The sequence below is a fragment of the Sinohyriopsis cumingii genome, chromosome 12 (assembly GCF_028554795.1).
Source record: "Sinohyriopsis cumingii isolate HCF-2022 chromosome 12, ASM2855479v2, whole genome shotgun sequence".
Taxonomy (NCBI): Eukaryota; Metazoa; Mollusca; class Bivalvia; order Unionida; family Unionidae; genus Sinohyriopsis; species Sinohyriopsis cumingii.
The window spans coordinates 104,772,068-104,796,192 of NC_142972.1; the positions used below are offsets into that span (position 1 = coordinate 104,772,068).

General features: G+C 36.2%; 1 protein-coding gene across 1 annotated transcript; it reads left to right on the forward strand.

Annotated features, from left to right (window-relative positions):
• Positions 1–11,295: 11,295 nt before the first annotated feature.
• LOC149787174 (Golgi SNAP receptor complex member 2-like) lies at positions 11,296–22,868 on the forward strand. Its single transcript, XM_089977674.1, has 3 exons — positions 11,296–11,490; positions 14,117–14,309; positions 15,606–22,868. Exons 1-3 carry the CDS (start codon positions 11,412–11,414, stop codon positions 15,970–15,972), a joined length of 639 nt encoding a protein of 212 aa, XP_089833800.1. The 5' UTR covers positions 11,296–11,411; the 3' UTR covers positions 15,973–22,868.
• Positions 22,869–24,125: the final 1,257 nt, after the last annotated feature.

Consider the following 24,125-nt stretch of genomic DNA (forward strand, 5'->3'; position numbering starts at 1 on the left):
GTTCCCATCGCAAGGCTCACAATCGAATTCCACTTCAGAAGTCCCACACTTGAAGTGTACCTGTCTGAACTTGTTTTCTGTTTCTCTGAAAGTATTCATCTTGTTCGCTTGGTCTTGGTAGTCACAATGAACTATCGATCTTGACCATAGCCCCTTTTTATACTAGTCGCAATGCAGTCTCAAGCTTGTACATCGTTCCTTTGTTATGTCTTGTTTTGGAAGGTACCGTTTCTAAGGTACCGTCATCATTGTACCGTAATGTCATGGGTGGAAAGGCTATAGAAAGGTAAGGGCAGTGCGGAGACCATCGAGTATGTTCCAGAATAGCTGAATCTTTATAGATACATAGATCCATTCGTAACTTCAGTCCGCAAGCGAAACACTGTACTTCGTATCCCAATCCTGACTCAGGTCCCAAGTAGACAAATCCTGTTCTAGCTAAAACATGCGAAGAAGGTAATCCTTTCCTATCCGTAGACCATGCTTGAAACGTGTCCAATCGACGTGCACAATCACAATAGTCAGGCAAGAAAACCGGAAAATGGTAGGGTTTGAACTTGGAGTTCTCATCGGGTTTCTCACTCGATTCTTGCTGTGGCGAAGTCATCCTTCTGGTGGGTGGCTATCCTCTTACAACCAATGTTTTATACCAAAATGTCCATACGGCAAAGTGAAGTGGTTGGGCAGTCGCACTCGCTTCTGGTACACGGTTTGATAGACTTTTTCCAAGGGTCGACTGACGATGTGGTGAGTGGGTAAACGTACAATCTTGTTGGGTTGATAGGTGGTCACTTTAAAGTGTTCATCTTCTCTAGACTGCAAAGCTTCTTTCAATACGCCAAAGTTCACCACTCGACTGGTACGATAATTCAGAGTCAATCCTTTCACTTTACACGTCGTGTGCACTTCTCCTTGTTTGTCCCGGTATTCGTAACCGTAATTTTTAGGACCACCACTAGCGAAACTTAGAATCTTGTCGTCGGGGTGCTCGTCTGTCCAGGCTCCTAAACGGTCTCCTTCGATGTCAGGGTGCTGTTGACTCGGGTGATCGATGTAAATGCAACTGTCCGTGTCAAAGTACAGGACACGTTCCCCTAACAGTTCTAAAGCTTCGTACAATTTTAAGCGAGCATGAGCTGTCACGTAAGCCGCAATGATGACATTTCTAAAGGGGTCGTCTTGTACAAAGTCCAGATTTTCTTCATAATTCACTAAGATCAAATCCTCGCGAACGACGTCGACGTGTTTCATGAATTTGGTTTTGTCATGAATCATCTGGAAGTAGAGGGAAGGTTCGGTTAAATATTCCGTCTTGGGTAAAGACGGTCGTTGTGCCATTTTACCCCGCAAGCAATTTAACATCACTTTGGCAAACGATCGCCTGCCTTCGTTTTTCTCGATGTGATCTAAAGGGATGCCTTCTTGTTCATAGTATTTCTCTTTGAATGTCTTTTGGTCTTCGGGAGTGTGACACCAGGACGGATAGCCGCTGGCTTCTTGCTTCAGTTTCAAAAAGGCATCCACGTAGTCTGCGAAAATGCCTTTCTGCGTGGGGTCACCCTTGTGGTATTGTTCTGTCTTTGGAAAGTGACAAATTTCGTACACTTCTAACAGTTGGTATCCCATGTCCAGAGCTTTGAACAATTCTACGCTGACCCACGTCCCCGTCAAGGCACGTTCTTCCTGGGTGTGATGACAAGGTTGATCTTGGTTGCACGTTTCGGCACAAGTACGGCACAAAGGAAACATCAGTTTGCCTTGACAATGGTGAGGTAAGACGGGATGGTATAGGTTCGTGGGAGGCAAAACTTTGCACTTGATCAAGCCTTCGTATTGTTGAATGTTTTTCAGGTCGATGTGTTCCGTGAACAATTGCGGGTGCCCTAGAGGAAAGCGACAATATTTGCACACGTAAGGATACAACGAACACACGTCCAAGTATTTGATTTCTTCTCCTTTCTCTTCGTCGGCTTGGTACAGCAAACAGGTGGCATTGGTCCTTCCTCCGTACAAACTATCCCTCGGGTTCAGGGGGTCCATGAACTGGTAACTTTCCACGAGGCGTTTAAATTCGGAGACCCCTGGGTGAATATACGTACAATGGAAATTTAACATGGCGAAAAATCGTGGGTTAATATACGTACAAGGGGAATTAACATGGGAAAAAACTGTGGGCCGATATACGTACAAGGGGAATTTAACATGGGAATAGATCGTGGGACTGTCTAGGGACAATGGGAAATTTAACATTACGGAAACCCCTGGGGGATATAGCCTCAAGGGAATTTAACATATGGAAATTGAACATGGTGGGTCTGTATAGCGTTAAGGGGAATTGAACATGGTGGGATTGTCTAGGGACAATGATGATAGAGGGTCAAACACAACAGAGACAGAAACATACATACACTAGTACAAGCGTGAGATTTATATAAAAAGCATTACCAAGACCGGAAATCTTTCTGGGGTGTTCAAAAATTTGCATAATTGTAATGATGCTATAAATAGCTATAATCAATGAAATGCTCAACGACAAAATGGATGTGACTAAATGTAACGTTAAAATGACGAAATTGTCCCAGAATTTAAAGGAAAATAAACATATCCCCGAAAATTAAGTTACAATGGTTTAGACTAAAATGGATAAAATTAGTAGCTACTTACAATATCAACTTCTGTGACGATCGTGGATAAATACCTATGTATCTATAATCAGCTGAAATTCCTATGAAATCCCACTATCTATTTATAGCTCCAACTTGTGGGTTTTTCCTTTGGAAAATCCCACTATCTTTTTATAGCCTCAGCTTGAGTGACGTTCCTGTTTATGAATTCTAGTATATATGTATAGCTACAAAATGTGGAAATCCCCAAGTCGATATTTATAGTCTCAAAATTTCCAGCGTCAGTGACGTCACTGTACTGAACACTAGGGGATAAATGGCAACAGTGTTGCAAGTGGCTGACCTGAATACGCGCTACTGTAGGTAGGTAGGTAGAGTGTATCTGATAGGGATAAAGTGAGTTTTATAGGGACAAACAGAGACCAATACACACACACACACACACAACATACGCGCGCAGACTCACACACACACACACACACACACACACACACAGGGAAGAGGAAAAAACAAACCCCAAAATATACCATCCACACTCGGGAGGAAGAAGTTAGTTAGGACTAGTTAGTTCTACACCTGAGTGGCTAAATTTAAAAATAGTCTGTGAGTACATAAAAGCCTGGGGGGATGAGGCTCTCTTTCCTTCCCCAGGAGTAATTAAAAATCACGCGGTGCGTTATTAAACCAGTGATACATGCTCCATTAGAGCGAAAATCACTTTAATTCAAGTAAGCAGGCAAGCAAGTTCGGGTACCGTCTCTAGCACTCTTGATGACACCAACTGTCTGGGTTATTTTCTTTCTTGCAAGCCCCTATGTTCCACTTCTGTTTGTGATAATAACTTGTGATACTTCACATTTTCTAAAGTAGAAATCTTTACAAGCCGTACAAAATACAAAACTTATATGACTTTGGCTTTTGACACTTGCACAGACTCTTCACTTTATAAGTGTCACGAGAAAATTGTATATCCAATTTTTACCATTTTCAAAAACACGCACACACTTGCAGCCTGACCAGAAATATGTATATCTTGTTTTGTGGATAAGTCACAGACAAGTCCAGGCATATATAGGTGGTTATGAACGTTAGGAATATCCCCTCCTTTTTTCAGAAATATCAAAGCTTGTATGTGCATTTTCCCTTTTCCACTCTATATTAGTGCTTAGATTTGTTCCAAAAAAAGAAAAAGAAAAAAGAAACGACATAATTTTGAAGAAAAAGAAACAACTGAATTTTGAATTCAGGTTTCTCTCTGTTTATAATTTTTTTCAAGTTGACGGTGCATGACAGAGTACATTCGCCTACCTTTCCAAAGTGAGAGGCATTTCTTCACATGTCATTGCCTTTGTTAAATTCGGTTTCATTGGTTAGTTATCGTTAATCTTTACTTTTTTTTCATGCATTTCTTTTTGATAGAAAATTTAAGGCTTTCTATTGTTGTAACGGTATTTATGTTGTTTGGTCTGTTGATGAAATTATCTACAGCAAAGTGCTTAAGATTTTTCAGTTTTTTTTATTATTTCAAGCCCTACAAAAGGAGACCAAGTTTGTCTTCAAAGACGAATGAAACTCTAAATTACACGGGCGTGAAGGAAAACATCGTTGTGTTTAATCTAATCATGCTTGCCGTATCTCTTTGTGTTTTAGAGGTCATATTTCTTCTTAAGTAAATACACGCATCAATAGACAGACAGATTGGGTCATCATCCTTGAGTTTCACTGTACTTTCGGTTCTTTACTTCATACAAACCCCAAATTTATTAGTTTGAAAAAGAAAAGATAACATGCCCCTCAATACTGTAACACGTCTGTTCTGACTCTACCGATGTGAGTGTGAGTGTTTATGTCGAAATGTTTAAGTGAGATATAAAAAAATGGTCAGCTTGAAAACGCGAACCAATGCTGTGACGCTCAGTATTTTGATGTGGTAAGAGGAAATGGTACAACACACACAAAGAGGGCTTGTAAGTTCACATTTCAGTCTGTCTGCACTGTAATGGTAACAACGCAAGAACATAGGGATTATTATGCCACACAGCCCTAGAACAAAACAATGCATCACCCGTTGTAAGCCATTTCATTGGCTATACTTATTTTCTTACCGCGTTCGCTTCGAATTGACTTGAGTAGCTATTCAGACAGTGACGAGAATGGCCATGCTTTACTGGGTCTATCCTATAGGCGATTTATATAAAAAAATATTTTTAAAAATTAAACTAATGCACGAACAATCGTACCATGGGCGATCCCATGGAAATTGTGTCCGTCTTATTGCAAAATACATCAACATTTAATTTAACCGTGCAGATCGCTAGAACAAACCTCTGATAATATACATTTTGAAAAGTGTTGTGTGACACGGATCGCCATTGTCGCTTGGTGTCTGCTTTCTTGTTCGAAAAGAGATCGTTCCGTCTTGACTATAAAAATCTAATTTGACTAAGTTTTACGCACTACTTGAACTCACACATTTACGTTGTAGGTGTAAGCCGTCGTTCTCAGTTTTCTGGAAGTTCGTTTTTGCGTTTCTCAGATGTGATACTATTTTTTATGGACCGAACGAAATTTCTTTTGGCGTGAATCAGGACTCGTGGTTTTGTGGCATAATTGGAGAGCATTGATTAAAGCTCAGTTATGTCGTCTTCGAAATCGCTGACACGGATTGGAACTAAAACTTCAGGTACATCATTGCTTTTTACTTCCTCAATGAAATCGTTTCATCTTATTGCAAAATTACATTTGACTAGGTTTCATACGCAGCAGGTCCATGTATATAAGGAGAGTGTCTTAGCGTCAGAGTATTCATCCCACTCTCAAACGATCAAGAAGATGGAAGAGTCAGCACAGATCGACCTGCTGGTCAAATACTTACTAAAAGTCATACGAAAGCATAATTCACAGGCGAAAGTGGCAACAAAACTTACTCTTTTGGTCGTTGATTTGATGAGAGTCATACGAAAGTGTGTAAGTGCTAATGAAGTTTGCTATATCTGCAAAGGTAAATGGGTATTTGTCTCCAGAATACCTGCTTCGTCTAAGAAAGAGAGACAAAAGTCAAGATACCTAATATCGTTGTCAGGAGAAAGGACACTGGAATTCAGAGTGCCCTACGAGAAAAGAGAAGAAACAAAAACAAGACGAAACAGAGAAGAGGGATTCAGAAGAAGAAGAAATTGAAGATGATGAAGAACTTGTGCCAGTAAAAACATGGAAATGGAAAAATTGACAATGTGAGCCGATGCGTTGGCCCTGATGTGAAATTTCATACTACCTTCTAAAAGAGAATAGACCAGAAAGAAAACGTGTCTCTTGGTCTTGACATTGTATAATAAGGATGGCGTGTTTTGTTTTTACTCACACTTTATGAAATTGTGCTCTTTCACCTCTCTCTATCCCTCTGGATCATGTTTTAGTTAGAATTGAAATGGAAGGATGTTTTCCTTCACGCACGCTCTTTAGGCATGCAAGTCCGTAAACAATAGTCAGTCTATTCGTCCATCATTTTGTGTCTTGATGTTTCCTAAATCACACACTGATGCCATAAAATAACGGGTTAAATGGGTTTTGTAGTGTTGGGAGTGGGGGTGGGTGGGGTGTAGGTGTTTGGCAGAGTTGGTCATTGCAGGTGAGGGCTTAGGTGCTTTCAAAAAACTTTTTCTTCTTCACTCTGTGTTGATGGAATATAATGGGTTATTTTCTTCACTCTCTGTTGATAGTATATATATAAAGGGTTATTTCATGACTGCGTGTGGATAGTGTATAATGGTTTTCTTCTTCTTCCCTCTGTGTGTGTGTGTGTGTGTGTGTGTGTGTGTGTGTTCGCGTACGTTGTGTAGATCGTATATTTGGTTGTTTTTTCTTCTTCCTCCCGAGTGTGGATAGCATATTTGGAGTTTGTATGCGTTAGCGACGTTGTGTGGATAGTATATTTTGGGTTTGTATGCGGTTGCGTACGTTTGTGTGGATAGTTTATTTGGGGCTTGTATTATCTCCTTCTGTGTTGATAGTATATTTGGGGTTTGTATGCGTTCGCGTACGTTTGTGTGGATAGTTTATTTGGGGTTTGTATTATCTCCCTTCTGTGTTGATAGTATATTTCGGGTTTGTATGCGTTCGCGTACGTTTGTGTGGATAGTTTATTTGGGGTTTGTATTATCTCCCTTCTGTGTTGATAGTATATTTGGGGTTTGTTTTTTCCTCTTCCCTCTGTGTGTGTGTGTGTGTGTGTGTGTGTGTGTGTGTGTGTGTTCGCGTACGTTGTGTAGATCGTATATTTGGTTGTTTTTTTTTTTTCTTCCTCCCGAGTGTGGATAGTATATTTGGGGTTTGTTTTTTCCTCTTCCCTCTGTGTGTGTGTGTGTGTGTGTGTGTGAGTCTGCGCGCGTATATTGTGTGTGTGTGTGTGTGTGTTTGTTCGCGTACGTTGTGTAGATCGTATATTTGGTTGTTTTTTTTTCTTCCTCCCGAGTGTGGATAGTATATTTTGGGGTTTGTTTTTTCCTCTTCCCTGTGTGTGTATGTGTGTGTGTGTGTGTGTGTGTGTGAGTCTGCGCGCGTATGTTGTGTGTGTGTGTGTGTGTGTGTGTGTGTGTATTGGTCTCTGTTTGTCCCTATAAAACTCACTTTATCCCTATCAGATACACTCTACCTACCTACCTACAGTAGCGCGTATTCAGGTCAGCCACTTGCAACACTGTTGCCATTTATCCCCTAGTGTTCAGTACAGTGACGTCACTGACGCTGGAAATTTTGAGACTATAAATATCGACTTGGGGATTTCCACATTTTGTAGCTATACATATATACTAGAATTCATAAACAGGAACGTCACTCAAGCTGAGGCTATAAAAAGATAGTGGGATTTTCCAAAGGAAAAACCCACAAGTTGGAGCTATAAATAGATAGTGGGATTTCATAGGAATTTCAGCTGATTATAGATACATAGGTATTTATCCACGATCGTCACAGAAGTTGATATTGTAAGTAGTTACTAATTTTATCCATTTTAGTCTAAATCATTGTAACTTAATTTTCGGGGATATGTTTATTTTCCTTTAAATTCTGGGACAATTTCGTCATTTTAACGTTACATTTAGTCACATCCATTTTGTCGTTGAGCATTTCCTTGATTATAGCTATTTATAGCATCATTACAATTATGCAAATTTTTGAACACCCCAGAAAGATTTCAGGTCTTGGTAATGCTTTATATATAAATCTCACGCTTGTACTAGTGTATGTATGTTTCTGTCTCTGTTGTGTTTGACCCTCTATCATCATTGTCCCTAGACAATCCCACCATGTTCAATTCCCCTTAACGCTATACAGACCCACCATGTTCAATTTCCATATGTTAAATTCCCTTGAGGCTATATCCCCCAGGGGTTTCCGTAATGTTAAATTTCCCATTGTCCCTAGACAGTCCCACGATCTATTCCCCATGTTAAATTCCCCTTGTACGTATATCGGCCCACAGTTTTTTCCCATGTTAATTCCCCTTGTACGTATATTAACCCACGATTTTTCGCCATGTTAAATTTCCATTGTACGTATATTCACCCAGGGGTCTCCGTAATGCTAATTTCCATTGTACGTATAGTGCCCCACCTTACTACTTTTGTCTCTTTCCCCTGTCATAATGTACCCTGTCATAATGTACCATGTCATAATGTACCCTGTCATAATGTACGATGTCATAATGTACCATGTGAATAAAAACTATTTCAGAATATATTATACAGGGCGGATCTCTGCTATTTCTAAGAGGAAACAAAACACAAAAGACCCGCTGAAAAAGAAAACAAAATCGCTCATGCGTCGAATCACCCTCGAAGTTGCGAATGACGGATTATAGTCCTTCGAATTTGCATATGATGGATTATTTTGTAGTCACTAGGCACCGTAAATACAGGTTACTGCTGTCTGTTGATTTGCCATCTAATTTTAGATAGTATCCCTATACATACCGTCTGGTCTGACATTCGTGTATGCTACGAGTCTAATAAAAATGTTCCAAACAACCTTTATTTTTGTTGTAAAAAACGTTTAACATTTTGTTCTGATATTAAATAATAATATAACGTAGACTCTTCGCATTTTAATCAAATCCATTCATTCGTCCGCTGGTTTTTATGATGCATTCATTTACTCCTTAACCCCAGCTGTTCCACATTTACGCCTTAACCACCGCTGTTCCACATTTACACATTAACCGCCCCTCTTCCGCATTTACACCTTAACCTCCCCTGTTCCACATTAACATCTTAACCGCCCCTGTACCAGATTTACACCATAACCGCCCCCTCTTCCACATTTACACCTTAACCGCCCATGTTCCACAGACCCATCTTGTTGCCCAGTAGTATTGTTTGACAATGAACCTTTAATACTATCTTGTTAAGTCTGAATGTCAGTACCAAGGAATCTGAAAGATTTCTAAAGACATTGGTCAAGTCTGTGATCATAAAAACGAAGTAAGAGTTAAATAATTACATTTCTTTCACGCTTTCCTTTTTAGTTAATTTCGAACGGCATACAACAAATAACTTTAAATATGTTAATTAAAGTTCATGAATTTGTACAACTTCATGTTGTTCATTACAAAATATGTTATTGTCATGACATAGCAAAACGCAAGAATGATTATATATATATATATATATATATATATATATATATATATATATATATATATATATATATATATATATGCTATTAATCCTATGTAAATAAATTGAATACCTAATGTAAGAGACATATACAGGCAATATAATTCTGTGCTAATGTTACATATTTGACATAGTATATATTGCTCCTACATATTTCCCTTTCAGCAGGTTAATTTGGGTACAGATAATACAAGAAGGGGGGCGGATAGTAATGAGGGCTTTGTATAGCGCCTAATCTTTAGAAGCTCTAAGCGCTTTACAACATTAGACAACACCTATAAGATAAAAAAAATATATAATTATATGATTTAAAAAAAAAAACTTACAACACAAACAAATTGCACAAAATAGCTGTCAAAGTTAACAGTACGATATAGGATGCAATCCTAGAATAAACAGCAGCATATAAAAATAGTAATATATATATATATATATATAAAAAACCACATGTATACTATAAGAACATGCATACATAAAATATTCACTTTTCAACAAGAATTGCTACATGACAACAACATTGCACACAATGGCTGTCAAAGTTAGCAGAACAATTTAGGATGCATTTCTACAACAATAGCACATATTTATTCATAATTTACATGCCTTTGTTTTCCTAACATAGATCACAATCGTAAATACATGCTTAAAGAAAAGTTCAATTATGGAAATGTACGTGTGACGCAGAGTTCAAACATTTTAATTAAATCTTCATATAGGGCCAATTACGTATATTTAAACAAAACAGCAATGTTTTCATTATATAAGTACGTAATCCAAGATCAGTATTTTCAAAATCTTCATCTTTATATAAAGTCACATGCGAAAACGTTTCAATACGAACAGTAATTTGAAAGATATATACATTATTCATATAGAAGATAATAAAAATATCAGAAAACGGAAAATAAGGAAAGTTCACTAAAATTCATATGATGGATAAAACGTTATGAGTGAAGATAAGAAAGAGGCACAAGTACCATATACCTGAAGTTTACCGATAATCGCCTTGGGTAGTTCAATCAGGGGTGTCTCAGTAATCACTACAAAAACTGCTAAAATCGTATGACACATCAAGCTCTGTTGAGACTGGAGGCATGGGAAAGAGCTGTGATTGTAGAGACGTGTATTCGCGTCTTAATTGTGACTATCAAAGTATCCTTACATATTAAATAAATCTGAGACCGAAAACATGTAAAGGAAATTTGAAATGTACAACCAGATAGCTGATTATTTCCTTATACCAGTACTGCAATCTGTATAGTCTGTAATGGTCTGATGTTTGTTATCAGTGGTTTCGTTGAATCATGGTGTTAATCCAAATTGACCACTGCTTCATTTTTTGCACCTCAGTTATTAGCAATGTATGTAAAATTGTCATTGACTAATAAGTGAATACATATGGGTATTGTAGAAAAGCTATCATAAAATGATACATGCATGTACTTCTTCTCCTTATTATTATTATTATTATTCACGGGGCCCCGAGTCGCCGAGTGGTCTAAAGCGCTCTCCGTTACGGATCACTGCCATCTCACCTCTGTCTGCTTGGGTTCGAGTCTTGGATTCGGCCCATGTTGGTATGTGAGAAAGCTTGCCAGTATATTCTCATGGGTCGGTGGTTCTTTCCGGGGCTTTCCCGGGTTCTTCCTCCACCATTACTGGCCACCATGTATAGCCTATCGTATGGTGAAAAATGGCGTTAAACCCAACAACAACAACATTATTATTCAAACTTTTAAACGGACTTTTTTTTAACCCGGACCATTTCCGTACCGGTCCCATCTATCCTTTTACCCAGTCTGCCATAGTTTTGACATATCCGTAACCAACCTGCTTTGTGGCTGAATATATAAGATTGCTAATAAATTTATTCATGACCCAACGTTTGTTTCTGTTTTTATATTGTAAATATATTTGAAATGAGATATATATAAGCCCTTTTCATCCTTACTTAAAACGACATTATTTCTTATGAGCTTCCGGTTTTATGTGCGGGGTGACCCGGAAGTTGATGAGATACACGTTGGAAAGTGTCACTTTGGACTTTCTGGTATCCGTAATTGTTCATATTATCTTCTCTGCAATGATGATTTGATAACAGTGTAAAACAGAAGCAATGGAGTCGCTTTACCATCAGACTAACAGACTTATCCAAGAAGTCCAGAATGATCTGGGAAGATTAGAAAGAGCTGCTGGTAAAATCCATTGTACACATCGTTGTGTTTTAGAGAATTTCAGCTTGTTTTATCAATGACGCATATAATCATTTCAGCAGTTCACGTAAATTAGCAGCTGATTCAGAATGAAGAATGGTCTACTGTTTCAATTTCCTAATGTATTTTAATTTCAGGTTTTAAGTTTTCTTTTTTTTATCTTATGGTGATACACTTCAGATTGACCATATGGTATAATGTAGGTGAACAGTGCATTGGGGACTAGAGTGATTACAAATCGTTCCACACAAAATAATTAAGGTACTATACAAGAGTTGATATTTATTTTCGCATTTGTCAGCGAAGAATGTAAATTTTCAGTACTGGACTGATTAAGAATTCCAAAACATTTATATTATAACTTCACATCATCTTTTGGTAGTGGGCAAAAATGTATGAGTGGTTTAAGAGCGGTAAAGATTCAGTAGTTTACTGAATTTCACATAGATCTATAAGATTTGATGATATAAAGTATTATCTGATGCAGGGGACTTCTCTTATTCTTTTTTGTTTTTAAATATAAGCTGCTTTTATCTTAATAAATTTAATTGTCCATACCTCAAAGGATTACTTTTCATGTTCAAACAGTAGGATAAATGTCCACTCTTAAAAGGTATTCAACAGGGTGTGTCTCCCCTCAAGTTAGTGAACAAGTTTTCCAAATAAATAATAATATACAAGACTATTTTTTTACATTAATTTCTGTTGTCCGTATGTATGATTGAAATAAAGATCACTGATTAATGAAATGCTATTTGATTGTATATCATCAATCATGACATCTGGGTTTTTCCATGGGTGGTCATCATTGATTGGCTATTCAAATTTCAGTCAGTAAAGTTGCTTAGCCGTTCCATGGTGGAGAGGCCATTGGAGTGCCGGCTGAGGCATGGTAGTGATTTGTATGTATTTTATTTCTCTCCCACTGAGCGTTATCCCTGAGCAAAAGTGGAGGGATTCAGTTCCCCACTATAGTGCATGGTGTTATACATGCAAGTTGAACTGTATATTGCAATACAGGTGACAGAGAGTATAACTTAAATAGATATATTGACATACATTTGACAGCAAGTATGGCTACAACATGTATGTTGCCATATGGGTAACAGCAAGTATAACTTTGATAGGTATATTGCCATACATGTATGTAACAGCAAGTATAACCATGATATATATACATACTGTAATGCCATACAGTTGACAGCAAGAATATCTTCAATAGATATGTTGCCAAGTGGATGACAGTAAGTATGACTATAATCGATATATTGCCAAACAGGTGACAACAAGTATAACTACAATAGATATACTGTATTGTGATACAGTTGACAGTAAGCATAACTTCAATAGATATATTGCTATACAGTTGACAGCAGGTATAATTGCAGTAGATATGTTACCATACAGGTGACAAGTATAACTACAGTACATTTTTTATTGTTCTTTACTGATGTCATGTGCCACTATGTAGGTTTCATAAACACATTGAGTTTAAAACTGATCAACATAAATGAGAGACTTACTGACCATTAGGTAAGTAATGTTTTTCATTCAACTTTTAGTTTAAAAAAAGGTTTGTGACTCAGTGCTTTGTAAATATTCAATATTTTTATATTATTAATTTTCTCAAAGTTCCTCTAAATTCTTTATAAAACTGAGACCTATGTGATTGTGCTCAACTTTGTTTGCATTGATCAGTGTTTGCATGCAAAACATTGCCCAACTTTGCACTTGACTAAGATACAGACTTCCAACTTTGCGATATAATTTCTACTGTGTAGCTATTAATAGAACTGAATTTTCCAGCAACAGCATAATAGTTCTTTTTTATGTGTATAGTCGTTATAGACTTTAGAATTTTATGTGTATAGTCTTTATAGACTTCAGGATTTTATGTGTATAGTCTTTATAGACTTCAGGATTTTATGTGTATAGTCTTTATAGACTTTAGGATTTTATGTGTATAGTCTTTATAGACTTTAGGATTTGTATGTGTATAGTCTTTATAGACTTCAGGATTTTATGTGTATAGTCTTTATAGACTTCAGGATTTTATGTGTATAGTCTTTATAGACTTTAGGATTTTATGTGTATAGTCGTTATAGACTTCAGGATTTTATGTGTATAGTCTTTATAGACTTCAGGATTTTATATGTATAGTCTTTATAGACTTCAGGATTTTATGTGTATAGTCTTTATAGACTTTAGGATTTTATGTGTATAGTCTTTATAGACTTCAGGATTTTATGTGTATAGTCTTTATAGACTTTAGGATTTTATGTGTATAGTCTTTATAGACTTCAGGATTTGCATGTGTATAGTCGTTATAGACTTCAGGATTTTATGTGTATAGTCTTTATAGACTTCAGGATTTGTATGTGTATAGTCTTTATAGACTTTAGGATTTGTATGTGTATAGTCTTTATAGACTTTAGGATTTGTATATGTATAGTCTTTACAGACTAGTCTTTTGATGATAATGGGAAAGGCTTTAAGATGTTGGAGCTTAAGGAAGATGGATGAATTAATTATAATTACATTAGAAAACACAAGGTCTGGGAGGTTAAATGCAGGTTCCGATGTATTAAAAAAATCTTTTCTTTCTCAGGAAAGGATGTTCATCTTGTGGAAAATGAGATTCAGGCACAGATTGACCACATTGTCAGTAACTGTGAGCGTCTGGAGATCTTGGTTAACAAGGAGCCACCCACACGCAGAGTTAATGCCAAGATGAGAGTGGACCAACTGAAATATGACTGTCAGCATATACAGGCAGCTCTGAGAATTCTTCAACACAAACGGTATAGTTTTAGTCCTGGATCTATTTTTTTTAAAGACTTTCATGTGTCAGTACAGTGTCCACTCCAATATAAGGTCAGTTCCTCTGCATTAGGAATGTGGCATTATAAAGGTTTAGCATTTCTTCTGTGATGGTCCACCTTGAACATTTGCAAAATGTTTTCCTTTGATATGTCCACCTTTAAAAAATGATTCTCCTTTTATAGACCCAGGTGACCAGACTTGAAGCTTAACATCTTTTATCCTTTGACAGATCCAGATAGCCTGTCTTTTACATTTTTTGTCTCCTGTGATTACTGTAGTATCAGATGGTCTGAATTAAAATAAATTCTTATTGTGTTTGGCCAAGGTGGCTGGCTCTGTACATTATTTTACCAATATTTGGTCATTGTCTCTTCATGGCGAAATGTTTTCTTAACAAAACCTTCGATGGATGTTAGGACCAGGCTTACCCATTTTCCAGTTTTTGAAGTGACTGAGAATATATGACAGTAGGTAGAAAGGGTGCCACTCAGTCAGAATTGAACTTGCGAGGTAAACCATGCTCATATGAATTGCACTGATTTCTGGATAAGTAGAATTTTAATTGCACATCTTATGTAGACCATTTGCCTAGAGATGCTTACTTAAATTGTTTAATGCATTCAGTTTGATCAGAATTTAATTTTAAGCCTTTTGTCAAAAGTTGTCAGCATTTGCCCTTGTTATATGATCATATTTTCAGTCAACATAAGCTGTGCTATTGTGTCCAGATAACATGTATACAATTGAAATGATCGCTATGAAAACGATTAGAGAGAGGCATAAGATATGGACCCTCAGCTTGTCTTGGTCATTCAGCTGATGAATAGAGGCATATAAACAAATGGACCCCAAAGTAGTCTTAGTCATTAAGATGTTTTGAATGCATTGAAAAAGCATGATTAACGTCTTGGTGTTTAAGAGTCTCATACTGTAAGGATTGTATTTTGCAGTGTTAAAAAAAGTACCCATCAGATTGTTTTATATAAAAAAACAATTGGTTCCAAAACTAGGGAATAAAGTACCCAGCTTATTAAATTTGTATCTGCATTATGGAGTTCCTATTATTTTGTAAATATTTAAATAAATTTAGTTAGAACGCCTTGTCTCTTATCTTTTATTTTATTTCTAAAAAGGAAATGCAGTCTCGATATGCAAAGTTCCATGGCTGCACAGAAGTCACGATGATTTCTCATGTGAAAAAATACTACTGTTCTACTCAGAGTGAAAATCATTTATATTTATGTTAATCATATTCCGTGATTTTTAAATTTCAGATACCAAAGAGAAAATGAAGAGAGAGAGCGTGAGAAGCTATTAACACAGAAATTTGAGCGTAACAATGGCGACACAACAGTCATGATCGATGCAGCATTACAACATAATACAAAGCTTCAGGATGCTAATCGAGAAATGGACAATCTAATTGGCTCAGGTGCAAGCATTATTACCAATCTAAGGGAGCAGAGACTGACCCTTAAAGGGGCCCACAGAAAGATTTTGGACATTGCCAATACATTAGGGTTGTCCAATACAGTGATGCGGCTTATAGAAAGGAGAACTACTCAAGACAAATTTATTTTCTATGGTGGATTAATTCTAACTTGTATTATTATGTTTTTGGCTTGGAGGTATCTAACATGATACTATAAATATATTGCATTATTGTGACGGTGAAGTACCATGTTCAAGGCTTAAAATAGAAAACTATCATTGCATCATGATTTCTATAGTAACTACAACAAAGATATTTGATTTTGTTTCCAAAAATGCAGAGGACAATTCTGTGGCTACAAAGTTATGTTTTGTATGGACAGATGTGTTCTTTATGGATGTTAACTCAAATTAAAATTAAATTTTTAGCTTCACATTAATAAACATTGTCATTATTAGCATATATCCTTCAAATTGAGGTACTCTTTAGACCAGTCTTAGTGTGCTTAATCTTCCGCATTGCATCACATAATACACTATTCCCTCACTATAACACTGGTAGTTGTACCATAAAATACAGCATTCTCTCACTATAATACACTTCATAGGAGTACAATCTAAGAACAGTATTCTCTCTAATATACCCCATGGGAGTCAAATCTCAGAACAGTATTCTCACTCTAATATACCCCATGGGAGTCAAATCTCAGAACAGTATTCTCACTCTAATATACCCCATGGGAGTCAAATCTCAGAACAGTATTCTCACTCTAATATACCCCATAGGAGTCAAATCTCAGAACAGTATTCCCTCAATATAACACTATTGATGGGAGTTGCAGCACAGATTACACTTTTCCCTGCCTACAATACTACTAATGGGAACAATAAAAGTGGATGCCACTTTGCAGAGTTCACTTTATATTGAGGTATTTTATATGTGTTACACTAGAACCTGTAATAAAAGCCCTCTCCCATTTCTGCCAAAATATTGTATTCTCGTGAAATGGGTCATCTCTCATGATGGGTTTATAACGTTGTATTATCAACAAATCTGTACTGTGAGAATCAGGTCTCTCGAGACAGGTGATTTTTCATGACAGTGGTCATTCAAAACAGGTTTTTCACTGTACTACTAAATAATGAATTTGTTACCCTGGACAGTATCTGCCATATAGTGAGGGAGTACTGTCTGTAACTATTTCTGCTATTATTATTGTTACTATTATTATTATTATTAATTTTTATTATTATTATTATTATTATAATGATGCATGGTGTTTCAGGTACTGTACTTACTAAAAGGGAAAATTGTGCATTCAAACAAACAGTTACTATATCGAGTTATCTAATTCAATGTGCCAATTTAAAATTGTTAAAGGAGAATAAGATTATCTCCCTTTTCTCTCTCCCTGAGGTCACACATGCATATCTTGCTGTGATATGGGTGGAGATGTGCATGTTTTTGTACTAGTCAGTGATCCTCTGATTGTTCTGTATTTTTTGCACCTATGAAAGTTTTGAACACCTAGACTGTATTTATTAAAGTGTATGGGATTCATTATTTTACTAGATATAAATTAGTTTGTCTTCACAAAGTTTGTATAAAATGAGAAAAGATCCACATTCTCAGTCAGTTAAATCACATCAAGAGAGAAGAATACAATTTGAAGTGAATTAATTCAGTTATTAAAACTATAAAATGACAAATCTTTGCAGAGATCTACTAATTATTTATATAAGTCGGTATATTGGCTATAACATTGAAACACTTTTCACAATCATTGTCAAAAGTTGGCTTAAGGAGAGAACATATAATTTGACATAGTTAATTCATCTCAACTTGTTGTTCATGGATGGTGGTGGATGTTTTAATGATCTTAGGCAATGTGTATTGAATTATGTAAAGCTCTGTATATAAAATTGGTTCTTTCTTGTTCTTTCTGTGTGTTTGATAACTCATCACTGAAAATGTTGTAAGTGGACCTGCATACACATGCTTTTTCTCGCATACTGCTATAGAAACAACTTGGAACCTAAACACTTTACAATCAGGTAGATTTAATTATGACTGACAGTGCTAACCCCGGACTGGCATGGTAGATTTAATTTTGATGGGCAATGCTAACAGCTGACGATCTGATAGATTTAGCTATGACTGACAATGCTAACACATGCTAGTTTGGTAGACTTAAGAATGACTGACAGTGCTAACACATGCCAATCAGGTAGATTTAACTACGACTGACAGTGCTAACACATGCCAATCAGGTAGATTTAACTGACTGGCAATGCTAACACATCTGACAGTCTGGTAGATTTAATAATGACTGACAGTGCTAACAAAGCAATAGCTGGAAGTGCTGATTAAATGTCACAGATGTGGCACTCTCTTCAAGAAAATGGCAAACCTGTATTTGAGAAAAAAAATATTTGTAAACTGATTTATCTTTAATTGATGGACCAGTGATGTTCAGATTTAATTGATACAATAAACTGAATAAACACTGAATAGAGTGCCTACAGTACTTTGACAGATCTTTCCATTGATATCAATTGAGTGCCTACAGTATTTTGACAGATTTTTCCTTTGATATAAATTGCGTGCCTACAGTACTTTGACAGATGTTTCTTTTGATATAAATGGGACACTACAAAGTCTTAAGTCACTTAAGCACCTTGACCAGTCCAATCAGAAAGATGATTTTCAAGAAAGTAATGGTTTGGAACCCATACTGGAAAAGAATTATGAACTGCATTGAGAATCTGGTTTCTCAAGACATGTCTCTCATTAAAGATGAGACACAGTATTCAGTGGTTAGAGCATTGCCTAGTGGTTAGAGCATCTGCCTCGAATGCAGGAGGTCACATGTTCAAACCCCAGATAAGTCATACCAAAGACTTATAAAAAATAGTACTCATAGCTGCCAGCCCTCATGATTTTGGCGTGAATTTCATAACTTTTTCAGCGATTCACGGATTCACAGCACATGCAAAAAATCACAAATTCTCAATTATTTTAAATCTTTAATAAAATAACCGATTTCATGTTACATGCTAGTCGTGATATCAGCAGTGGGTTATAGTGGAACAATAGCTGATTGGTACAGTTGGCCCAGTAGCAAGCATTTTAGAGTATTTTAATCTATATGTATAAGAGTAGTTTTACAAATGCTTTTGAGAAAAACGGGCCTAACTAGAATTTTGCTCTGCGCATGCACTGCAAACACTGATTTGAATTACCATTCAGCACCGCATTTTGAAAATGTCTTCACCAACAAGGAAAAAGAAGTGTATTGCACAAAAAGTGAAGTTTAGTTTGGAATATACCAAAAATTGGCCATGCATTCTGCCATCAAACACCAATATACATCATACTTTTTGGATGCAGTGTGCCACAAATTTTAGCATTGGGCTTGGTGGCAGAGATGATGTAAGGAAGCACATTGGTAGTAAAAAACACATAGAGGTTGAGAAAATTAAGAACTCACAGCAGATTTCAGCTCTCGACGGAAGACCTGCAAGCTACCAACGCTGAAGCATTGTTTGTGAGTTTTCTTGTTGAATACAATCTACCTTTATCAGCTGGAGACCATTCTAAACATTTGTTCCGACAAGTATTCCCAGACTCGAAGATCGCTTCACAAATTCATGTCAAAATTCACTAATTTTTATCCCTATTTTCACTAATTGTGAGCCTGGAGGGTTGGCAGCTATGAGTACTATAAGCTGTCTCGCTTGGTGCTCAGCGTTAAGAGGTTAGTGTTAGACTGGCTGGCATGATGTCAGGATAATGTGACTGGATGGGACATCATGCAACACGTCCTTGGCTTGATGCCGCAGCACTAGACATCATTATAAACTGCCACACTGCAGACATCATAGTGATAGGGCTGATTTATTTATAAAGTTACGTTAAAAATCCAAATCTCTCACACACACAGCATCAGTGAAAAGACACTCTGAATTGAAAGGAAATAAATGCCATCAGTGAAAATACAATCTCCTTTTTAAATTGCAACTGAAATAATTTCCATTAGAGAAAAGACACTCTGAATCGCAAATGAAATAAGCTGCATAATTGAAAAAGACTCATTTCTGAATTGCAATTTTTTAAAAATATTTTAACATTGAAGAATGATGAGGTTAGTTTTTCGTTACCCTCTTTTTACTCTCCTGAATCTGCAAGCATGGAAGTTCAGACTCGCCTTCAGATATCAGGGGTATATTTACATACAGTAGCATTTGCAATCTGTGGGAAATACTGATGATTAGTGTTGTTATATTACATTGGGATTATTTGTTGGAACTAAACTGAAAATCATGTGCTCAAAACACCTTTGAAAAAAAAATTTAATCACGTCCCATTATGTGATGATATTGTTTTCTTGTTTTATTTAATAGTATTTTACGGATAAATCTGTATCTTTCTTAATAATGTCTGTAAATATTTGCACCTTTGTTTGATGTGAATTTTGCCTGTTCACTTATACCTTAGCTTTTATCGTTCTTATCATTCTTTTAGTGCTTCAGTCAGAAAGTATAATTAAGCCTTATATTTGTGGTACAGTTTTTAGTCATCTTTGTCTTTGTGTATCACAGTATGCTAGACCAGTAATCTTACAAACAGCACACACAGATTTATATGTATCATTATTATTATAATTATTATTATTTTAAACAGTTTTTTCAATTATCATTACAACTTATTGTGCATATTGAACAAAGAGTTGATATAATATATTTTCTTACTTCATTGGCTCACTACTGGACAACACCTTGCTTGATCAATCCAACATAATTTGCAAGTATAATGTGCAGACTGGAATAATACCCTCTAAATGGTTAACGGAAAATGAAGTACTGCATCAGCTGATAACCTCATCTTCAATCAACCATTGAGAGGGCAGTATTTATTTCAGTGTGTTTCACCTGCATATTAAGTCATTCCAATCCTAACCATGTCCAGCAGTAACAGGCCAGCATTCCTTAGAAATCGGATAACGAGTCATAAATTATGTAGGCCTAAAACATCAAATCTCTGAGGTCAGTGTTGATTCTCAGAGAGATCACAGAAGAAATAGAGTACCCTCCCTTTTATTGTTATATAGAGTACATATATAAAATAAAGATAGATTGTAAGCATCAACACGAGCCCTTTGGTATGGTCACACCAAATAAGGGTTCTGCTCTAAAACTTCGTAGCTTTTGCGCGGTTTCAAAATTTAAAGAAAAATGTATTCTCTATATTTTTAAAGCAGGTAATCCTTATAATATAAGAAACTTACATTTTAGATAGTTTTTTAAATATCTGAACGATGGAGATTGATTTGGGTTTGAGGGTACACAGCTAGGTTGTGCTTCAGATGTGGGTCCCATAAAAAAATGCTAGCTCTGCATAACAATTTTACTTTCTTATCTTCAGAGGTAAATAATGAAAGAATACAAGCTAATAACTCTCTATTTTTTATATTAAAAGTTTTTACTTTCATAAAATTCAAATGTGTACACTATAAATTTTAATGCATACACAGCAAAAAATATGTTTCTGTATTTGAAGAATGGTCAAATTTGGTATACTTTATAATATTACAATACATTTCCCCAGCATATATAAGCAGTCATTTTTCATCAGACATTTTCCTAATACTGCTAATACTGATCAAAACTAAATGTCCATACAGGTTGGAGAACGACTTATAAATACCTGCTAACTATCTCAACATTTTGAGAGTAGTAGATCAAACAGTTTTGCCGTGTCCCTTCAACAAATTCATTGGTACTCCAGAAGTCGACAGTGTTAAGTTTAAGGATATCCTGATTTAATAAGCAGTCTTAAACTGCTGCTTCCCTCCCACAAGACTTGCAGGAATCAAGAAACAATTACTCAGTTACACATAGCAGTAAAGTCCAGGAAAATCAAGTAATAGGCATGCTAAAGCAGTTTATTTCCTCCCTGAAGACCAGACAGAATCGAGAAATGAGTGTTCATTAAGGGGTTTTGACTTAACATAGGATGTGCAGGTAATACATTGGATATGGCTTTAACAATAATTTAGAATTGCAATCATAGTTTACAGTGTGCTAGACTAGTGTAATGTGCAGGCACATTTTCCAAGGAGATATATGCATTTTTATAGAACCTGAATTCTTTCAACATGGGCCTGCTAAAAGGCCTATTAATAGTTGTTTCAAAATGGACCACCCCAAAAGGCATGTTACTGGCTATTAATATGGGGACAACCCAAAGGCATATTTCTGGCTATGGGGAAAACCCACAGGGATATTTCTGGCTAATAATATGGGGAAAACCCACAGGGATATGACTAGTAATTAATTTAGGCACTGCCCAAAGGCATGTTACAAGTCATTAACATTGGCCTACCCAAAATAACTAGTCATTAACATGGGACCTACCTAATAGCATATTACTAGTCATTAACATGGGACCTACCCAATAGCATATTACTAGTCATTAACATGGGGTCTGCCTAATTGCATATTACTGTACTAGTTACTAACATGGGCCTACCCCAATGTCTGTACTAGTCTGACTTAATGTATTTCATTAGAGCAGCATATACTCTGTGCATTTGTAAGTTTTTTTGTCAGGTGGCAGCTTGTGTAGAAATTCAATTTTATTGAAGCTGATGTTAGTGTGAAACAGGAGTGAAAACTACTTTCATGCTTGCCACAGCCAGGTCATTGGCATCACTGTTAGTGATTTGCTACAGTTTTTGTAAAATTGATTTTTATTAATATTCTCTAGCGTCTTTATGGATTTTGTTCATGCTGTGTATAAATCAAAAGGAAACAGGTAATCTATACAGTGACCAGCTTATTCTTTTGACAATCAAGTTGGGGACACATTTTATACAGCAATGCTTCTTTCATGTGCTACACCAAGGCCCTTTTTTTATTTCTCACAAGATCAAATGAACCATTTCATATGTGTGTTATAACAATAAAAGGGAGCGCACTCTACTTCAAATGAACCATTTCATATGTGTGTTATATAGATACACAAACTTCTAATGTATGTATTTTTTCATAAGTTCAATAAACAAGAAGTGTAAAATATTTCTGTAATAAATGAAATATAGCTATTTTTGTGGTTGATTTATTTAGCCCATATATTCTTGTCCGACATTTCATTTTGTTCCACAAATTCACTACAGTTTCCATTAACTTCATTGCTATCACTGTAACATCTCAAATATACTGGTATGGTGATAGTTAAAATTATGTTCCTTCTGACAAAAGAAACTGAGTTCATATTCACATTTTTATTTCCAACATTTGGAAATAAGGCACCCAAATATCAGAAGTGGTAGGAATGAGCCATGCAAACAAAGGTCAGAATTTGTTAAAAGGAATGAGGAACCAAAACAGCATAAGTTGTGGGAATGAATGAGGCACCAAAAGGTCACACAGTGTGGAAATGAATGAGGCACCCAAAGGTAATAATTTGTGAGAATGAGTGAGTCACCCAAAGGCTAGAATTTATGGAAACGAATGCACACCAAAAGGTCTACAAATGTGGGCAGCAACAACGTCCCTTAGGGTCAGAAGTTTTCTGAATGAAGCACCTCGAGGGTTAGAACTTGTAAGCAGGATTGGGATACTAAGGGATTTGCTTTCACAGATCAATGCATTTAATGAATTTGTTCTCTTTCAAGGAAATTGATGTGGGATAGGAAAGATGGTGCCTTGCTGATGTTGATATAACTTTTTAATATTTTGTACAAAACATTATATCATTACAAAAACTTGCAAAATTTAGTTTACAACAAAATAGCTTGTTATTAACAATGGTTAATATTTTCAGTCTGGCAAAATTCATCTGTTCTAAACACACAAAACAAAGCAGATGTTAAAGACCTCATAATATAGTCATCTACAGTGTCAGGGAGTGCACTCTAGTGGAATAATACCACACCTGCCTTTCTCACATGGGCAACTATATCACACTTGGAAAAATACAATTCTACAAAAATGTTAAAATTATTAAGCAATATTTAATGTACTTATATACAATTTATGCTTGAATACCAGTTGATAGACCCAGATATGCCAGCACATGCATTGAAACATACAGGTTTAATGTTTCATCTTATGATTTCATGGTAAGACCATTGAGTAGTACCATGCCCCAACTTAAGCATAGCCAATGTAGTAGTGGTATAATTTAGTGACCAAAGTTGGAAAGGTCAGGGGCAATGACATTTGGACAGATATGCACACACTCCCAGTTTCTCAGGCTCAGCCATTGCAAGTATGGGAGAAAGCTTGCCAGCAGTTTCCTGTGGGTTGGTGGTTCTGGCTGGGGTTTTCCAGGGTTTTTCCTCCACCATTTATACTGG